Source organism: Schistocerca nitens, chromosome 9, assembly GCF_023898315.1.
Source record: "Schistocerca nitens isolate TAMUIC-IGC-003100 chromosome 9, iqSchNite1.1, whole genome shotgun sequence".
NCBI lineage: Eukaryota > Metazoa > Arthropoda > Insecta > Orthoptera > Acrididae > Schistocerca > Schistocerca nitens.
Genome location: NC_064622.1, coordinates 142407168 through 142427232, shown reverse-complemented (window position 1 = coordinate 142427232; position 20065 = coordinate 142407168). Strand labels below are relative to the sequence as shown.

The 20065-nt window shown below is 42.5% G+C and overlaps 1 protein-coding gene across 1 annotated transcript in view; it reads right to left on the bottom strand.

Moving 5' to 3' along the window:
• Positions 1 to 837: 837 nt before the first annotated feature.
• LOC126204060 (protein lethal(3)malignant blood neoplasm 1) overlaps positions 838 to 20065 on the bottom strand; it is a 145951-nt gene continuing 126723 nt past the window's right edge. Inside the window, exon 6 of the mRNA XM_049938483.1 lies at positions 838 to 1128. Within this exon, the coding sequence (XP_049794440.1) occupies positions 888 to 1128 (241 nt within the window). The 3' untranslated portion in view covers positions 838 to 887. The remainder of the gene's footprint in view (positions 1129 to 20065) is intronic.

The following is a 20065-nucleotide window of genomic DNA, read 5'->3' as shown; positions in this document are numbered from 1 at the left end:
GCGCAAGCGCCTGTAAATGTATGCCTGCACAGAATGATTCTGTGATGATGTAACAAACTTTCTAGGACGACGGAGAAGGAAAAATGTATCACTTTGATGTGAGGGTGCCTGTACAGGAAACGAACGCGTCGAAAGTTATAGGGGAAAACCTTTTTGATACCTCTGTCAATGTAATACATGTACTTGTACTATTGTTGCGAAGATTGTAGTGTAGGCAACCTTCCTAGGTAGTAGTATGGACCAAAATAAAAAAAACCTCCAGTAGACATGAGGTCAAAAATGCATTCCGTAAGAGTTATGAGCACTTGTTCAAAAGAGGAGAGGTATTTCACAGTCGCGAAGATGAACAAGATCTCATAGGTTCTCAGATATGAATTTCAATGACCACGTTTACTGGATATTTCTTCCTTGTTTTGGTCCATGCTACTACCTTTAAAAGTGGTCTAGTCTATAATCTTAACAACAACAGTTACTGTCTATGTTTTTCCAATCCCAGAGCTATCAGAATGATTTTTCCTTATATCTTACGACCCTTACCTCGGACTGACACATTTATCCTTCTCCATCACCCTAAAAAGTTGGGTACGTCAACAGCGAATCACTACGTACGTACACACATTTACAGGTGCCGGTGTGTATAGTTTTGAGGTTTCCGGACATGAGTTCCTAGGTAAAACTTGATCTACTAAGTTCCCTCTAGAACCCCTAGAAGTGTGTAGCATTAATCGTGAAACACCCTGTGTAAATGGTGGGACGATTCACTACAGTAGAAATGCGTGCAGATAGAACGCATCTGCAATTTTAATGTAGCTACGGTGAAGGGGTTGTATGGAGCGCTGTCTGAGGCAGAGTGTCTTGCAGTGAGAACGGCTGATTGGAGGGGGTGTTCAGTAGAGCCACTCGAACTTGTATCCGAGCAGCGGCGCGTTGCGCTCGTCCTCCTCGGTGTGGGCCTGGTCGGGCCGCAGGTCGACCAGTGTGATGTTGGGCTGGTAGCCGAACTCGTTGGCCAGGTACTTGACGTTGCGGCCGACGCCGTCGCGGCCGTCCGCGAAGTAGCCGCCAACCTTGTTGCCGCTGCGGTAGCCCTCCTCGTTGTGGCCGTGGTACGGCAGCGTGTAGTTGAACCTGCAGCCCGTAAGCACACCCGTACAGCGCAGTGACACGTCACAACTTAACACATGCAGTAAGTTATTTGAGTGAAAAAAATGGTACACTACAAGCCATTAAAATTGCTACACCACGAAGATGTGCTACAGAAGCGAAATTTAACCGACAGGAAGAAGATGCTGTGATATGCAAATTATTTGCTTTTCAGAGCATTCACACAAGGTTGCCGCCGGTGGGGACACCTACAACGTGCTGACATGAGGATAGTTTCCAACCGACTTCTCATACACAAACAGCACTTGACCGGCGTTGCCTGGTGAAACGTTGTTGTGATGCCTCGTGTCAGGAGGAGAAATGCGCACCATCACGTTTACGACTTTGATAAAGGTCGGATTGTAGCCTATCGCGATTGCGGTTTATCGTATCGCGACATTGATGCTCGCGTTGGTCGAGATCCAATGACTGTTAGCGGAATATGCAATCGGTGGGTTCAGGAGGGTAATACGGAACGCCGTGCTGGATCCCAACGATCTCGTATCACTAGCAGTCGAGATGACAGGCATCTTATTCGCATGGCTGTAACGGATCGTGCAGCCACGTCTCGATCCCTGAGTCAACAGATGGGGACGTTTGAAATACAACAACCATCTGCACGAACAGTTCGACGACGTTTGCAGCAGCATGGACTATCAGCTCGGAGACCGTGGCTGCGGTTACCCTTGACGCTGCATCACAGGCAGGAGCGCTTGCGGTGGTGTACTCAACGACGAACCAGGGTGCACGAATGGCAAAACGTCATTTTTTCGGATGAATCCAGGTTCTGTTTACAGCATCATGATGGTCGCATCCGTGTTTGGCGACATCGCGGTGAACGCACATTGGAAGCGTGTATTCGTCATCGCCATACTGGCGTATCACCCGGCGTGATGATATAGGCTGCCATTCGTTACACGTCTCGATCACCTCTTGTTCGCATTGACGGCACTTTGAACAGTGGCCGTTACATTTCAGATGTGTTACGACCCGTGGCTCTACCCTGCGAAACCCTACATTTCAGCATGATAATGCACGACCGCATGTTGCATGTCCTGTACGGGTCTTTCTGGATACAGGAAATGTTCGACTGCTGCCCTGGCCAGCACATTCTACAGATCTCTCACCAATTGAAATAGTTTGGTCAATGGTGGCCAAGCAACTGGCTCGTCACAATACGCCAGTCACTCACTACTCCTGATGAACTGTGGTATCTTGTTGAAGCTGCATGGGCAGCTGTACCTGCACACGCTATCCAAGCTCTGTTTGACGCAATGCCCAGGCGTATCAAGGCCGTTATTACGGCCAGAGGTGGTTGTTCTGGGTACTGATTGTTCAGGATCTATGCACCCAAATTGCGTGAAAATGTAATCACATTTCAGTTCTAGTATAATATATTTGTCCAATGAATACCCGTATATCATCTGCATTTCTTCTTGGTGTAACAGTTTTAATGGCCAGTGGTGTATTTAAGAAAAAATCCATGTTCTTTCATAAAAGAATTTTTACTTTGCGGCGGAATGATAGCTGATTTGAACTTTCCCAGGAGATTAATATTTAGCAGGAACATTTTCTTACACGGTTACATGCTCAACTGACTGACCTGTCCAGCCAGCCCTAACGCTGATCCGGCAAAATGATTTAATCGGGTGGGAATATGCAATTCCGTATTTGTACAGGAGATTGTCCGAGAGAGCCGGACATACTGGCCAGCACGGGCATAAGGGCCATTTGAATTTTCTAGTCCATACAGTGCTGCAATCGCATGGTATCTGCATGAAACCCCTCAGTTAAGCATAGTCATTTAAAGCAACTGGGATACCACTTTGTCTCGTAGTTACGATTTATGTGGTTTTGAAACCTCACTTTGTGTGAAAAAGGTAGGATTCCATGTTTTGGCCCTTGATGGGGCGACCGGGCCCGACCTGTCACCGCATCATTCCTGCCACTGGCGTAACTGGACGTGATATGGAGAGGCATTTGGTCAACACAGCACTCTCCTGGTCGTTGCCGGGTTTCTTGATCTTGGAACCGCTAGTAAGCGGTCGAGTGGCTCTTCAGTTGGTCTCACGAGGCTAGGTGAACCGCTTACCACCTCTCCCACCAAATAAACTTACCTGAAAGTACCGGGAATCGAACTTGGATCTTCTGCATCGCCATCATCCGTGTTGACCACTCAGCAACAGCGGCGGACTTTACATTACGTAATTATTACAAATTTACATTAGTTAGCTTTTGAGAGTAGTTAATGAACGAAAAAGTCCATCGCCAACTAACAACGATATTTGTGGGCCGGAGTCTGGGCAGACAAAACGGCCAGCCAATTTCCAATATACTCGCCCTGAACAAATTCATTCTTCTAACATTTTTTGGTGTCACTTATGGGAACTTCTTATCATCAGATTCGACAGCAAACGAACGACACCAACGACGTTCTGGTATACAACCTAACGTCACAATGAGGGGATGAAAAGACAGAGAAGATATATCAGGATATTTAACGTGTAACTCAGTCTGTAAGAGGCGATGAAAATCTAATAGCCATGGAAGATTGGAACGCGATTGTAGCTGAAGGAACAGAATAAAATGTGCCCTGAGAATAAGGGCTTATCAGTAAGAATGAGAGGAAAAAGACTATTTGAGTTCTGCAAAAAAAATTAGCTAGTAATAGCGAATACTGTGTTCAAGAATCATAAGAGCAAGAGATATACTTGGTAAAGACCGGGAGACACGAGTAGCTTCCAGCTGAATTACATCATGGATAGGCAGAGAGTCCGAAAACATATTAAATTTTAAGGCATATCCAGGCGCAAATATACATCATATCACAATTTAAGTATGATGAAAAGTAGACTGAAGTTCAGGAGAATCGACCGAAGAAACGGAGACGAAAGTGGGATAGTGAAGTACTGTACAGTGACGATATGTGTTTTAAGATCGCTAAGCACACCGACACTGTCATTAGGAAATCCAGAGTAGGCAGTTCAATGGACGACGAGTGCCATCTCCAAAGAGGGCAGTAACAGATGCAGGACAGACAAACGTAGATACAACGAACGTAACTACGAAGAAACCTCGGGCAACAGATAAAATACTTCCAATGATCGCCGAAGGAAGCAAGTACAAAAATACCCAGGGACATACAGGAAAATATCAATATAAATCCCTTAGAAATGAAATAAATAGCTAGTGTAGGGCAGTCAGGCCGAAATGGCTGCAGGAAAGATGCGAAGAAATCGAAAAATAAGATCGTCGGGAGAATTGACTCAGCGTACAGAAAAGTCAAAACATCTTTCGGTAAATTAGAAGCAAGGGTGGTTAACAGCAAAACTGCTGTGAGAATTCTACTGTTAAAAGCAAAAGAGACAGCGGACAAGTGGCTAGAGTACATTGGAGGCATCTATGAGGAAGGGTAACTTGTCTGATGACGAAAGAAGAGAGGAAATTTGAGTCGATATAGATGACAGAGGTGATTCAGTGTCTGTCAGAACTTAAAAGAGCTCTGGAAGACTTCAGATAAAATCAGGTAGAAGATATAGATAACATTATATCGGAATGTCTAGCATCACTGGTGGAATTGAAAAGCATACTACTATTTAAGATGGTGTGTAGAATCTATGAACCTGGTCATTTGCCATCAGACTTTCGAAAGAATATAATCCACATAATTCTGAAGATAGAAATGGCAGGTAAGCGCAAAACTGATGCACAATCAGCTTAACTGCACATGCATCCAAGCTACTGACGAAAGTAATATACAGAAGAATGGTAAAGGAAATTGGGCCTCCGTTAGACGATGACCAGTTTGACTTGATGAAAGTATAGACTATAAAGAGGCAGTCCCGACGTCTGGATTGATAAGGAAAGCGGGAATGAAGAAAAACCAAGACACACTCATGGGATTCGTAGACCTATAAAAGCGTTCAATAGTGTAAATTGGCGCAAGATGTTCGGAATTCTCACGACAATGGGAGTAAGCTACAGGGAAAGAAGGGTAATATACTTTACATTGTGTACAAGAACCAAGATGGAACAATAAGACTGGAGGACCAAGAACGAAGTGCTTCTGTGAAAAAGGATGTGAAACAAGGATGTAGTCTTCCGCTCTTTCTTTTCTATCTGTGCATCGAAGAATCAATAACGGAAATAAAAAAAAGGTTCAAGAGTGGGAGTAAAATCCAGGGTGGAAGGACACCAATGCCAAGATTCACGAATGACATTATTATCTGCGGTGAAAGTGAAGAAGAATTACACGATCTGTTGAATGGAATGAACGGTGTAATGGGTACAAAATATGGACTGAGAGTAAACCGGGATACGATAAACTTAATGAGATGTAGCCGAAATTAGAACATCGAGAAATTTAATATCAGAATTGCTGACCACGAAGGTGATGAAGTTAAGGAATTCTGCTACCTTGGAAGCAAAATTACTCATTTCGGACGAAAAAAGGACGACACAAAGAGCAGACAAGCAGAAGCAAAGAGGGCGTTCCTGGCCAACTGAAGTCTGAACGTATTAAAAAGAAACTCAATTTGAGAACCAAATTTCTGAGAATATATCTTTGGAGCACAGTATTGTATGGTAGTGAATCATGGACTGTGGAAAAACCGGAAAAGAAGAGGATCGAAGGGTTTGAGTAGTGACGCTACAGAAGAATGTTGAAAATTAGGTGGGCGGATAAGATAAAGAATGAGTTCATCGCAGAATTGGCTAAAAAGGACCATATAGAAACCTCTGTCAAAAAAGGGGAAAGGATGATAGCACATATGTTAACGACATCAGGGAGTGACCTCTACGTACTAGACGGAGCTGCAGAAGGTAAAAACTGTAGAGGAGACAGATATTTGAATATATCCAACAAGTAGTGGAGGACATGGGGTGTACGTGCTACTGTGAGATGGAGAGTCATAATAAATGATTATAATATTTGTGATTAATAGTAAACGTAATATTTACGCAGTGTAATGAATAACAATCTGTATCAAATATCGAAAAAATGATTTATTTTTTGCAAACATCTATAGTATACACACATAAGCGCAAATGATCGTGCCAGTCCTGCGGTCCAAATGACACATAGAGAACAACATAGGCAGTGGAGCAGAGCATGGCCTTCGGAACTGGTCAAATACATGTCGAATGCTGATATAAGTTGAAGAAGAGATGTTTTTTTTTTTTTACGAAAAATCGACCTGGAGCACAACACGAAGGTATTTGGAGGGCGTCAGTCCATCTTTAACTCACACAAGAAAAGGAAATTGATGTGACCCCAGAGTCGTAACTCCTGCCAGTTAGACTTCCCTTCTGCAACGGACGGTGAACGGGTCAGCATACACGGTCAGGCGAAACCAGAACGTTAGTAAATTTTAGCGGAAGTCTGCAGAGGTTACTAACAGCACGGGACTATGTTTCACTCATTACGTGAAACAAATAGTGCGAAGCTGTGATATCATTGCACACCAATCTATAAGTAGCGCCCCGTTGTTTAAACGGCAGAGTTTCTACGAGTGTGTTCCTGCAGGATTTCTTGGAGAGTGTATAGTGACAAAAGGGATACCTCGGTGCTTGTTGCCAATATATATGTTTGGCGAAGAAGCACAGTTATAAGAGAAGTTTTCGGCTATTTCGTGTTGCTGGAGACATGCTTCGGCCTGACAGATAAAGATCAGCAATGGGGGCAGGATTTTAACTGCTCTAGAGGAATAACCATCCTCATAATTTGACCAAGAAGACCAAAATGTCTGGCAAGTGGAGGGTTTGTGGTATCTGTAAAAGGTTTCCAATATTGGAGTTGAGGTAACGCGTCCAGGATGTTCAATGTGGGCCCATCAACAGTGAGCGGTTATTGGTGAGGAGGAAAATGTCTATTTTGCAAAAACTGTGTCTAAAAGTTTTTTAATCATTTTATTATTTCTCGACAGTAATGTCGATTTTTTCTAGGAAAAAAATAATTCTAATATATAATTAATGTTTTGCTCTCAACATGTAATTTATACTGCAGACAAAGTCAGGTTTCTTTTTCGAAAGTAAAACTAATTTCGTCAATTTATTAAGCTCTTTTGTGCTATTTAGCCACTATGCCAGAAACCGTGGCACAATGGCCTCTTCAGTATTTTTCGGATTATTTATTCAAAATCTATATCTCGACATATAGTCCGTAAGCCGTTATGGGGTGTACGGTGAAGTTTACATTGTATCACCTTTCTTCCTTTACTCGGAAATAGTGAGGGAAAAACGACTGTCTGTACTAATTTTTCTTAACTTCTCTTCGTAGTAGTTATGTAAAATGTACGTTGGCTGTCGTAAAATTGTTCTACAGTCAGCTTCAAATGTTGATTTGATTATTTAGGTACATTACTTTTTCCAACGAGAATTAAAAAAAAACATCTGTTAGGTATGATAGTCTAACTGTACACTGTATGATTTGATATTTTTAGTTCAACTACAGAATCACTAAAAATATGTCGAAACCTATGTGGCCGTTAAGTCTGCCCTTCCTCTACCAAGCTCTGCAACCGATTATTGTAATTACAATGAAATGAATATTCATAGCTGCATACAGGCGTTGATATAAATCAACTAGGAGAGTTGAAAATGTGTGCCCCAACGAGGATTCGAACCCGGGATCTCCTGCTTACATGGCAGAGGCTCTAGCCATCTCAGCCACCGCGGACACATAGGATAGTGCGACTGCAGGGATTTATCTCTGGCACGCTTCCCGTGAGACCCACATTCCCAGCTTATTGTCGTGCACTATATTCACCATTATACTCATTACTCGGACATGTCCGAAAGAACAGATACCATCTTCATACATATATAGTTAAGGCTCACCGGCCATTTGATCATATTCTTCTGTGCTGATGCACAAACAGTGCCCGAACTCTTATGGGAATCGGCAAAAAGCCTTTTACGGAATAGGAGCACTTCTCAAGGAAACCTCTCAACTTGAATTTGAGTACTTCGCGTTTATCATTCAATTTTTTTTTCGTTCTTCTGGAAGCCTATTGAAAATGAAACCCGCCCAATAGTGCACACCTTTCGGTACAATGGTTACGGAAATGTTATCCAAGCGCATATTGTTTTGCCGTCTAGTCTTCAGTGAATGAATGTTAGTTTCTTTTGAATGAGTCAATATTATCAACAACAAATCCCATGATGGAAAATATGTAGAGGAATGGCAGGGATAGGATTTACCCTTGACCGACAGGGTACACGGAGCTCGCTAACAGACACGGCTGCTCGATCTGACCGTCTATTGCTGGCTGAGACTATTCTTGGAGAGTGCACACACTTGCTCCCAAATATAACACCATACGAGATAGTAGAGTGAAAGTGGGCAAAGTAGACAAACCTTCGTGTTTCAGTGTAAGAGCCTGTGGAAGACATTCTTAAAGTGAAGACAGCACCATTCAGTTCCTGCACAAGATCTTGAACCTGATGATTCCATGAAAGCCTTCCATCTACCCCATTTCAAAGAATTTAAAATGTCCGACTTCACCGACTATCTGATCGCGTTACGACAGTGAAATTTTAGGTTTACATGAGTTTCGCATCGGAAACTGTATGCATCGCGTTTTGTTACTATTTTGTAGTAATCTGTTCCTTGAAGTTCAGTGCTGATCTTACTGGCTACCCCGCTACCTGCGTCATTTATACCACGTTCAAAGTCTTCCACAATCAAATTTACGTCATCTGCAAAGAGAAAAAAAATGACGCATCTATCTCGTTTAACGGCAGGCCGTTGAGATCAAGAATTGCAGTGGATTTAGTTCTGAACCCTGTGGCGCCATTCACTTCAAATGACTCCACTCAGATTCAAACCTCTTTCCTGTTTATTAATACTGAAGGACAACACTGCTTCCTACTTTCCAGATATGAAGTAAGCCGTTCATATATTTTTTCCTAATCCCATAATGAAAAAGTACTGCACAGTCCAGACAATCAACTGCTCGTGTTAAATCAAAGAAAAAACGTACTGTCTTAATCTATCGTTATCCCTGAAAGTGCCTCACACACAAAAGAATAAGTTGCGTTTTCTGTGGATACTCGTTTGCTGAAGCCAAACTGTGAGTCCGACAGAAAATTATGTATACCGAGATGTGTTATTACTCTCCTATACAGTGATTTCTCAAAAACTTTTGAAAACACTGGTAACAAAGAATTTGGGCTGTAATTGTCTACAGTATCTCTTTCACTCTGTTGTAAAATGGTTTCGCTAACTAGTATTTCAACACATCGAGACAATGACAACACACATTTACACTACACTGGAGACTGGATTCAGAACTAACGTACTGTGCACGGGTCATAATCCCGATTGAAATTTCTTCATACTTATGAGAGACTTTTCTCTTTCATCAGGTAACAATTGATTCAGTGCCATCTTCGTTTGTTTGCTGTAGCTGCATGTGATGTAATTATCTCGGAACGGGGGAACGGGAGGGAGGGGGGGCGTAGATTTCAAGAATTTTGAATATTTACCTGTACTAATAAAAATTTTATTTAACTTCGCGACTATTGATCAATGCATATTTTGTATAACTCTGATGGATCACAAAGTTTCATTCTCACACAACAGACGTATAAAAGGCTGAACACAGGTAATCAGCCTGATACCTTTTTCCACAACTGATAACATAGTTTTAACCTTTTTTCTGAGAGATCTCTATTCCCTTCGAGTAGTCCATTGGTTTGACTTCTCTGATCACACAGTATTGTCTGCGGCAGAATCCTGTTACCGAGCTCTGAATTCCCTTCATAAACCTCTCTTCCAGACTTGAAGACATTCAGAGTTAATAGTGTTTACATGAAGATGTCATAGTACAAGTAGGTCTATTCCTTAACTATCGTATACTGACAATTTGTAACGTACAGGACGTGGTGAAAAATATGAAAATACCAAACATGACACACATCATCCTGCCTAATACGGTAAAGGAGAAACGGTGGCGTTAGAAACTAAACGATGGTGGAGAGGAATAGCAATCACGCACGTTACTTTCCGAAGTAGACCACGAACGGTCAATAATATTGAAATATAGTGACTTTGGTGGCCAGGGAAGATGCGACAATTCATCCTGGTGCTCACAAAACCAGGGCACGGGCGCTGTGTGAACAGCGTCTTAGAACACAAAATCATCCTTGGAAAAAACACTGTAGCACAGGATACACCCGATTAGTCAAAATGATCATATAACACATGGCAGTAACGTTAACTTGTAGTCATGGAGCCGCTGGAGTACCACGTTATGGCTACCGAAACCGAAGCCGAACACTAACATGTTTCACTTTTGGGGCGTAAATAATGTAAAGCAAGACTCATCTCACCAAATCACTTCCTTCCATTGCTCCATAGTCTAGGCTCTATGGCTTCGGCACCATGTTTTCCTGTTACGAGCATTTGATTCACTGAAAAGCGGGTTTTGGAATTCCAGCTGACCCTGCTGTTCCCTGATTATGGAGCTGTCTTCGTGTTGTTTTGATGCTGACAGCGTTCACGAGTGCAGCACTAGGTTTGCTGAGACTTTTGCAGATGTCCTATTATTTTCATCACAATCCTCTTGAACGAACGTCCTTCACGGTCACTTAACACACACTTTAGTCCCCACTGAGAGTTAGTGTCCCTTGTTTTTCCTCGTTTTCGATGCGATGCCTCCTGAAACACCAAACACTTCGGCTACTTTGTTTACAGAATCACGCACCATACAAACACCATCAATTTTTCCAAGTGACTTAACTACGACATAATCCACTCACCACTACATTGAGCACTGTTCTAACATGACTGAGACTTGCAACGTATTGAGGACGTTGTACAATTGCCGTTATTGGTCAAATACGACAGTGCAACAAACAAGATGGGCTAGCAACTGCATTCATTTTCAAGCATTAATATCTCGCGTTGTTTCTACATTTTTGTCCATCTCCTATGTTTCACAGGGTACGCACGTTTATTAATTCATACCTTAGGAGGGATAAGTTTCCATTTTTAAAGGCTAAAGGAAACATTTTATATTTTTATTGCTAATTGACGGTATAAAACACAGCAAAAATTGTTTATTTTCTTTCGATAGTTAAACAAAATTTGTTAGTGTGAGTGTTTGTTTCCAACTGCCATCAACTATCACGCAAGAGAACAGATTGGTAGAAGTTTCTTTAAAAAATTTGAGCAACGAGGTGCTGTCCACCATTAGCTAACAACCTTCATATCTCATCCATAATACCGATAAAGGCCATTACAATACTGGTCATAAAAATTGCTACACCACGAAGATGACGTGCTACAGACGCGAAATTTAACCGACACGAAGAAGATGCTATGATATGCAAATTATTAGCTTTTCAGAGCATTCACACAATGCTGGCGCCGGTGGCGACACCTACAATGTGCTGACATGAGGAAAGTTTCCAACCGATTTCTCATATAAAGCCCGGTCAAACGTTCTTGTGATGCCTCGTGTAAGGAGGAGAAACGCGTACCAACACGTTTCCGACTTTGATAAAGGTCGGATTGTAGCCTATTGCGATTGCGGTTTATCGTATCGCGACATTGCCGCTCGTGTTGGTCGAGATACAATGACTGTTAGCAGAATATGGAATCGGTGGATTCAGGAGGGTAATACGGAACGCCGTGCTGGATCCCAACGGCCTCGTATCACTAGCAGTCGAGATGACAGGCATCTTACCCGCTTGGCTGTAATGGATCGTGCAGCCACGTCTCGATCCCTGAGTCAACAGATGGGGACGTTTGCAAGACAACCATCTGCACAAACAGTTCGACGGCGTTTGCAGCAGCATGGACTATCAGCTCGGAGACCGTGGCTGCGGTTACTCTTGACGCTTCATCACAGACAGGAGCGCCTGCGATGGTGTACTCAACGACGAACCTGGGTGCACGAATGGTAAAACGTCATTTTTTCGGATGAATTGGAAGCGTGTATTCGTTATCGCCATACTGGCGTATCACCCGGCGTGATTGTATGGGGTGTCATTGGTTACACATCTCGGTCACTTCTTGTTCGCATTGACGGCACTTTGAAGAGTGGACGTTACATTTCAGATGTGTTACGACCCGTGGCTCTACCCTCCATTCGATTCTGCGAAACCCTAAATTTCAGCAGTATAATGCACGACCGCATGTTGCAGGTCCTGTACGGGCCTTTCTGGATACAGAAAATGTTAGACTGCTGCCCTGGCCAGCACATTCTCCAGATCTCTCACCAATTGAAAATGTCTGGTCAATGGTAGCCGAGCAACTGGCTCTTCACAATGCGCCAGTCACTACTCTTGATGAACTGTGGTATTGTGTTAAAGCTGCATGGGCAGCTGTACCTGTACATGCCATCCATGCTCTGTTTGACTCAATGCCCAGGCGTATCAAGGTCGCTATTACGGCCAGAGGTGGAAGTTCTGGATAGTGATTTCTCAGGATCTGTGCACCCAAATTGCGTGAAAATTAATCACATGTCAGTTCCAGTATAATATATTTGTCCAACGAATACCCGTTTAACATCTGCATTTCTTCTTGATGTAGCAATTTTAATGGCCAGGAGTGTAGATTATGTGCAACACCAAAGGTAGACGTGATGACTGGGTGTTGTGTGCTGTCCTTAGGTTAGTTAGGTTTAAGTAGTTCTAAGTTCTAGGGGACTGATGACCATAGATGTTAAGTCCCATAGTGCTCAGAGCCATTTGAACCATTTGAACCAAAGGTAGATCTTCAAATGTTGCTACTGCGCAGTGCATGGAATCCCGGTAAGACCGAGGAAAGGACGCATGTGATGACGCTATTTGATTACGCGAGAAATGTAGTAGAGAATATAAAGCGTGTAGCAGCAGGCTGTTTTACGACCAGTCGACGCGACATGAATGGAGCTGCGTCCGCATGGCGCTGCTCCAACACGCTGTTTCCGTCGTGTCCAGGCCGCTAACAGATGCCGAAGCGTCACTCGTCCATGGGGAACTGTAGCACAGTTCCTCAGACACCTATCTATTGTAATACAGGTTCACCACGCTTTTACGGTTGCTTTTTTTCTTTTAAATTACCGATCCTGACTGCAGGGATGAATTGTTGGTTTCCTTAGTAAGGCTATCAATGTATTTCTCACGCTTTTAAGAGTCTGGTTTACCACAAGACTAATTTACGAGCTGCAAATTTAGTTTGAAATGCAAATTGATGTTAACAGAGAGCTAGAATATTAGTGTGCTGAAAAGTTATGTCTATAATTTATGGATCCGTAATTTCTTAAGGACTGACGTGTGTGTGACTGCTACTCAAACCTGGAAAGGACGCTCAGTCTTAATCTAGCAGAAAGTTTCAGATCAGCGCACACTCCACTACGGAGTGAAAATTCATTCTGGACTGACGTATCGTCAAATGGAAGTGCGTAACATTATAATTAATGTTCAAAGAATAATTTATTACTTCGAGATCTCCACTAATTAGTGTAAACATTGACAATACAGGTTTCGGCACAATAACTGTCATATTCAGATGTGACAACGACCCACAAACCGTTTCGTCATAATCTGTAGATACTTGTTGCATGGATACAGAACATCGCGAAAATAGTATAAAGTATGTCAATATCGTTTGCATCCATCTTGCCGTCACCGGGTAAAAGAGAGGTTCTTCCACATCTGGCGGCAGTGTCGTTGAACAAATATGCACGGTGACAATTATTGAGCTATATGAAACAACCGTTCATTAGTTACAAACTACGGCGTGCACACACTTTAGTCAAAATGTAAACGTCACTACAGATTTTCCGATTTAGGTTATAACGTGTTCCATAAGCATGCCATCACTGGCGATGATGTGACGCAGAGGAATAGCGACATTCTGCAGGACCCGCTGAAGTGTTGGAACATCGATGCTGCCGATGACCTCCTGAATGGCTGTTTTCGGCTCAGCAATGGTTTCCAGGTTATTGCTGTACACCTTGTCTTTAATATAGCCCCACAAAAAGGATTCGCTTGTGCTTACATTCAAGTGGCCGAGTGGTTCTAGGCGCTACAGCCTGGAACCGCAGGACCGCTACGGTCGCAGGTTCGAATCCTGCCTCGGGCATGGATGTGTGTGATGTCCTTAGGTTAGTTAGGTTTAAGTAGTTCTAGGTTCTAGGAGACTGTACCTCAGAAGTTAAGTCCCATAGTTCTCAGAGCCATTTGAACCATTTCGTTTACATCCGGATAATATGGCGGCCTATCGAGACCCACGCCAATGCCCTCTGGTTACCTCAGAGGGAATGCGATTCCCAAAGTTCTCCTCCAGGACATCCGCCTTTCATCAATCACATCTTGTCGAACTGAGGGTCACTTTGGATAATGAGCATGCAATCATCTTCCAAAACCTTCGCGTACCGTTCAGTAGTCACTGTGCCATCAAGGAATATCGCACCGGTTATTCCGTGACTGGACATTGCACACCACACAGTCAACAGATGAGCATGAAGAGACTTCTGTCTCGAAAAGCGTGTTCTCAGTCCCCCAAATGCTCCAATTTCACTTACTGACGAACTCATCCAAATGAAAGTGGGCTTCGTCGCTAAACCGATATGCGCATAGTAATTAGTAATTCCCATCATCCCTCTGCGGCCAGTCATGCAGTTTGAATGTCCTAACACAAACCGTTCAGAATATATGAAGATTATAGTTCGTATAGTTCAATAATTGTCACCATGTAGCCTTATAAAATGCTTATATTATGTTCCATGCCATGTTAAATGAACATGAGTATTTTTAATTATTGCAAAGTTAGCTATCTTTATAGACAAAACTATAAATTGTTTAAATTAATTACGTGACTGGAGGGTGTTCCTTTAGGTTACAGTCATGCAGTTTGAATGTCCTAACACAAACCGTTCAGAATATATGAAGATTATAGTTCGTATAGTTCATTGTCACCATGTAGCCTTATAAAATGCTTATATTATGTTCCATGCCATGTTAAATGAACATGAGTATTTTTAATTATTGCAAAGTTAGCTATCTTTATAGACAAAACTATAAATTGTTTAAATTAATTACGTGACTGGAGGGTGTTCCTTTAGGTTACAATCGGTTCATATCCAATGTTGTATACCTCAGTATGCTGCAAGAGAAATTATTGTGAAAAATGTTTAACACAGGAGAAGACGTTACGGAGTAGTTTCAATAGGATAGCGCCCGTCCGCAGTATGCTAACTGGACGGGGCTTGATCTGTAGTTTGCGAGTCACTTTCCTGCTAAATTGTAAATGTCGTGTGACTAGGGCCTCCCGTCGGGTAGACCGTTCTCCGACTTTCCCGTCGATGGTAATGAAATGATGATGATTAGGACAACACAACACGCAGTCCCTGAGCGTAGAAATTCTCCGACCCAGCCGGGAATCGAACCCGGGCCCTTCGGATTGATATTCTTTTTTTATTTTTTTTAAAGATCTGCTTTTGTTCGTTTTCGTTCGTTGTATCTGCTCGGAGCGGAAGTCGTAAGACACCCGTTTAAGTTCGTTGTTTATCCATTAACTCAGTTTTTTTATTACAGAGGGCAGCTAACCCTCTGACCGAACACGCTGAGCTACCGTGCCGGCACATTCTGTCGCACTGACCACTCAGCTACCGGGGACGGACGCTTTCCTGCTGGGAGTTGTAGTTAACTTCTTTTCTTAGTTATAATAAAATCGAAAAGCCGTATCCAGAAGATCTTCCAGCAAATTCCTTTGGGTACTATAAAAAATATTTCGAGACCGTAATTAATATTTTCTACTACGTATGCAACGTAATGGAAAACGTTTTTAGCAAACAGTTTGACGGCGTTTTGTTATTCTATAATACGTTTCTAGCTATTTTACAGTGATAACAGGTCACCATTGTCTTCCTTGTTGTAGCCCTGAGAAGTTGGGTGACTTCCAGTTGGTTCGTTTCGTCACTGATTATTAAATTTTATTGAAATTATGATGACAGAAAGAATGAGAATTCAGATCTATTGGTCAGATAACTAGGCTGTCTAGAAGCCTCGAGGCAAGATATGCTGCTAATCTAGAGTCACGTCACCTTCGACAGGCGTTCTGTCATGGATATAAGGTCACAAGATGAGGAGCTTTGTGTCCACGCACAGGAAGGTGCTGTGGATATCGCTGTTCATGTAAGGCTTAATTTTGTAGTTAACAAAGGTCATAAATTCGCAATTTCTCCATACAGCAGCCGTATACGCTAACGTTGCCTCACACTTGCCCAATTTATGACTGTTGGAGTAGCCATCTTTTTCTTTCCTTGCTGCATACAGCTATATAAATAAATCCGCAAGTTTCCTTAAACTGAATAATTTATTTAATATCCACCACTCGATCCATAAGGGCTCTTGACCTTGTTTCGCCCCCTACACAGAATTATCCTGACTCTCATCCTAAGTTATGTCAGTACTTTATTTGCTTTTACCAATCGCTATCTGTGGCTGTGTTTTGCCATCAGGGTGTGATTTTCTTGCATTACACTGAAAGGTTTCCAAAAGCGGAAGAGTTGGTCCGAAAATGAAGCATTGAACTTTAGCATTATTCACAAACATTTTTTGTATACATTGAATAGTCTTCCTCCGATGGTGTGAGGCAAACCAACAACGAAACTTACCAGCCGATAATAGGCAACAGATTCATAAACCGGTTTCAATAGAAAAAAAAACACTAACTGATGTGTCGCTGAATAGTGAGATTTTCTGATCGAATAATTTATATTTCACAGACACAGATGAAACAGGACTTTTTTAAAAAAATGAACACACCTCCATTTGACTGTATTTTTGCTTAATTACGACCCAGGTTTCGACCTTTTATGCCATGTTCAAGTTATTAAGTTTATACGTATGATTAATATATATTGCAAGAGATCAAGCACAAAATTGGCCATAAATTAAGAAAAATATTCGCTCCCCATGAAATACTTTTCTTAATTTATGGCCAATTTTGAGCTTGATGTCCTGCAGTATACGTTTAATGACATAAACTCCGTCACTTGAAAATGGCATAAAAGGCCAGCAAGCTAGGTCGTAATTAGATAAACAACAATACAGTCAGATGTTGGTGTGTTCATTTAAAAACTATTATATGACTGTTGCTCAGCAACATCAAAAACAGGACATGGTTACTATTGAATTCGTCATGAATGAATTTTTTCGGCTGAATGATCAGATCATCGTAGCAGATATGTAAAATATCCAAACAGAAAACTCAGTTACCATCAGGCGAGTTGATAAAGAGATCCCTGGAAGCAGTCCTTACTTCTTTCTTAGCCTAAAAGTAACATGATGGGACTATGTTATGACGGTCCGCTTATATCGACCGTCCGTACACCTTCTTTATTCCATCCTACGAAGTAATAAGGCTAGACGAAATGGAAAAATGTTTGTGAGCGACAGGATTAAACTGCGAGTGGGGGATAAACGTTGCATTGCTATTTTTGAAAAATATTTTATTAAAACACCGCGCCGCCACGCAGTAACTCGAACGGATAGGGAAAGAAGTGCCTGGTCGCTGGAGCATGGCAGTGGGTCTGGAGACAGGGAGTCGACGAAAGATTTGAGTTAAACTCTGTTAAGCGCAGTCTTTACGTTGTGTAAGTACCATACATGGGTAATGATACTTGTTGCGCCAGACCACCTTACTCGAATGAACTTATTGTTAATTTCGACCGCAATTTTTAAAAGTTAGCCAGGGACTAAAATGCGTAATATTTTTACCGTAGGCTAACAGAAAACGTATTCTACTTTATTTTAAAGGAGGACTTTTATTTCAAGAGTATATTTGACTGATAACGTTGAATTGTGATCATTAACTTAGCAATATAAGGAGCAATGTAACATTGTTTTCCAGGGACTAATAATTCTTCCAGTAATCTCACGCAGATTCTTTCGACTTCATACTTCTACAAAGGGAAGAGCTTGAGATCCATTGTTCCGTATCGAATACGGTTGCTCCGTGTTTTCCTGTGTCCCGCAAATAGTGGGTAGATATTTCTTCAGTTCAGAAGATAAACAATAATTCATTATGAAAAGTAGTGTTTCTAAGATCATCTACTGGAAGTGTTAGTCCTGCTATACTGGACAGACTAGAAGAAGAAATTGAGCTACGTTCAGAGAAGACCTTAGAATGTGAGGTTAAAGAAGCCAAATTTGTCCTTTGCCGAACATTATGTAAACGAAAACCACAAATATGTTACAGATGTAGAAGTAATACACACAGAGGGAAAGGGTGCAAAGCTTACTCAGCTAGAAATGTCAGAAATTCAGAAACAAATGTTTGCATCCTAACATTTAGTATCGAATAAACAAACGCATTTCAGTTATTCACTCCTTTTAGACCATGTTACAACATCCACATAGGAGATAACGTTTGTGCATTCATTCGTAAATACACTGTGTAATCGAAAGTATCCGAACACATGGCTGACAATGACTTACAAATTCGTGGGACCCTCATCAGTAATGCAGGAATTCACTATGGTGTTGGCCCACCCTTAGCCATGATGACAGCTTCCACTCTCGCAGGCATACGTTCAATTAGATGCTGAGAGGTTTCATGGGAAATGGCAGCCCATTCTGAACGGAGTGCTGCACTGAGGAGAGATATCTATGTCGGTCGGTGAGGCCTGGCACGAATTCGGCGTTACAAAACATCCAAGAGGTGTTCTATAGGATTCAGGTCAGGACTCTGTGTAGGCCAGTCCATTTCAGGGAAGTCATTATCGTGTAACCACTCCGCCCTCCACCACAGGCCGTGCATTATGAACAGGTGCCCGCCGGAGTGGCCGAGCGGTTCTAGGCGCTACAGTCTGGAACCTCAGGACCGCTACGGTCGCAGGTTCGAATCATGCTCGAGCATGGATGTGTGTGATGTCCTAAGGTTAGTTAGGTTTAAGTAGATCTAAGTTCTAGGGGACTGATGACCTCAGACGTTAAGTCACATAGTGCTCAGAGCCATTTGAACCATTTGAACCAATAAACAGGTGCTCGATCGTGTTGAAAGATGCCATTGCAATCCCGGAATTGCTCTTCAACAGTGGGAAGCAAGAAGGTACTTAAAACATAAATGCAAGCCTGTGCTGTGATAGTGCCCCATGCAACAAGAAGGGTTGCAAGCCCACTTTATGAAAAACACGGCCACACAATAACACACCGCCTCCGAATTTTACTGTTGGCACTACACGCTCTGGCAGATGACGTTCGCCGGGCATTCGCCATACCCACACTCTGCCATCGGATCGCCACATTGTGTACCGTGATTCGTCACTCCACACAACGTTTTTCCACTGTTCATTCGTCCAATCTTTATACTTCTTGCGCCAAGCGAGGCGTCTTTTGGCATTTACCGGCGTGATGTGTGGCTTATGAGCAGCCGCTCGACCGTGAAATCCAAGTTTTCTCACCTCCCACCTAACTGCCATAGTACTTGCAGTGGATCCTGATGCAGTCTGGAATTCCTGTGTGATAGTCTGGATATATGTCTGCCTATTACACATTACGACCCTCTTACACTGTCGGCGGTCTCTGTCAGTCAACAGACGAGGTCGGCCTGCACGCTTTTGTACGAGTACTGTACGTCTGCCTTCACGTTTCCACTTCACTATCACATTGGAAACAGTGGACCTAGGGATGTTCAGGCGTGTGGAAATCTCGCGTACAGACGTATGACACAGGTGACACCCAATCACCTGACCACGTTCGAAGTCTGTGAGTTCCGTGGAGCGCCCCATTCTGCTCTCTCATGACGTCCAATGACTACTGAGGTCGCTGATATGGAATATCTGGTAGCAGTGGCAACACAATGCATATTATATGAAAAATGTAGTGCAGATAATGACAGCGATTTCCATTACTGAGCATATAAGTCTACTTTAGTGTATAGTTATTGTAAATGCTGTCCTACTGAGTTTTGTAAAATATGTTG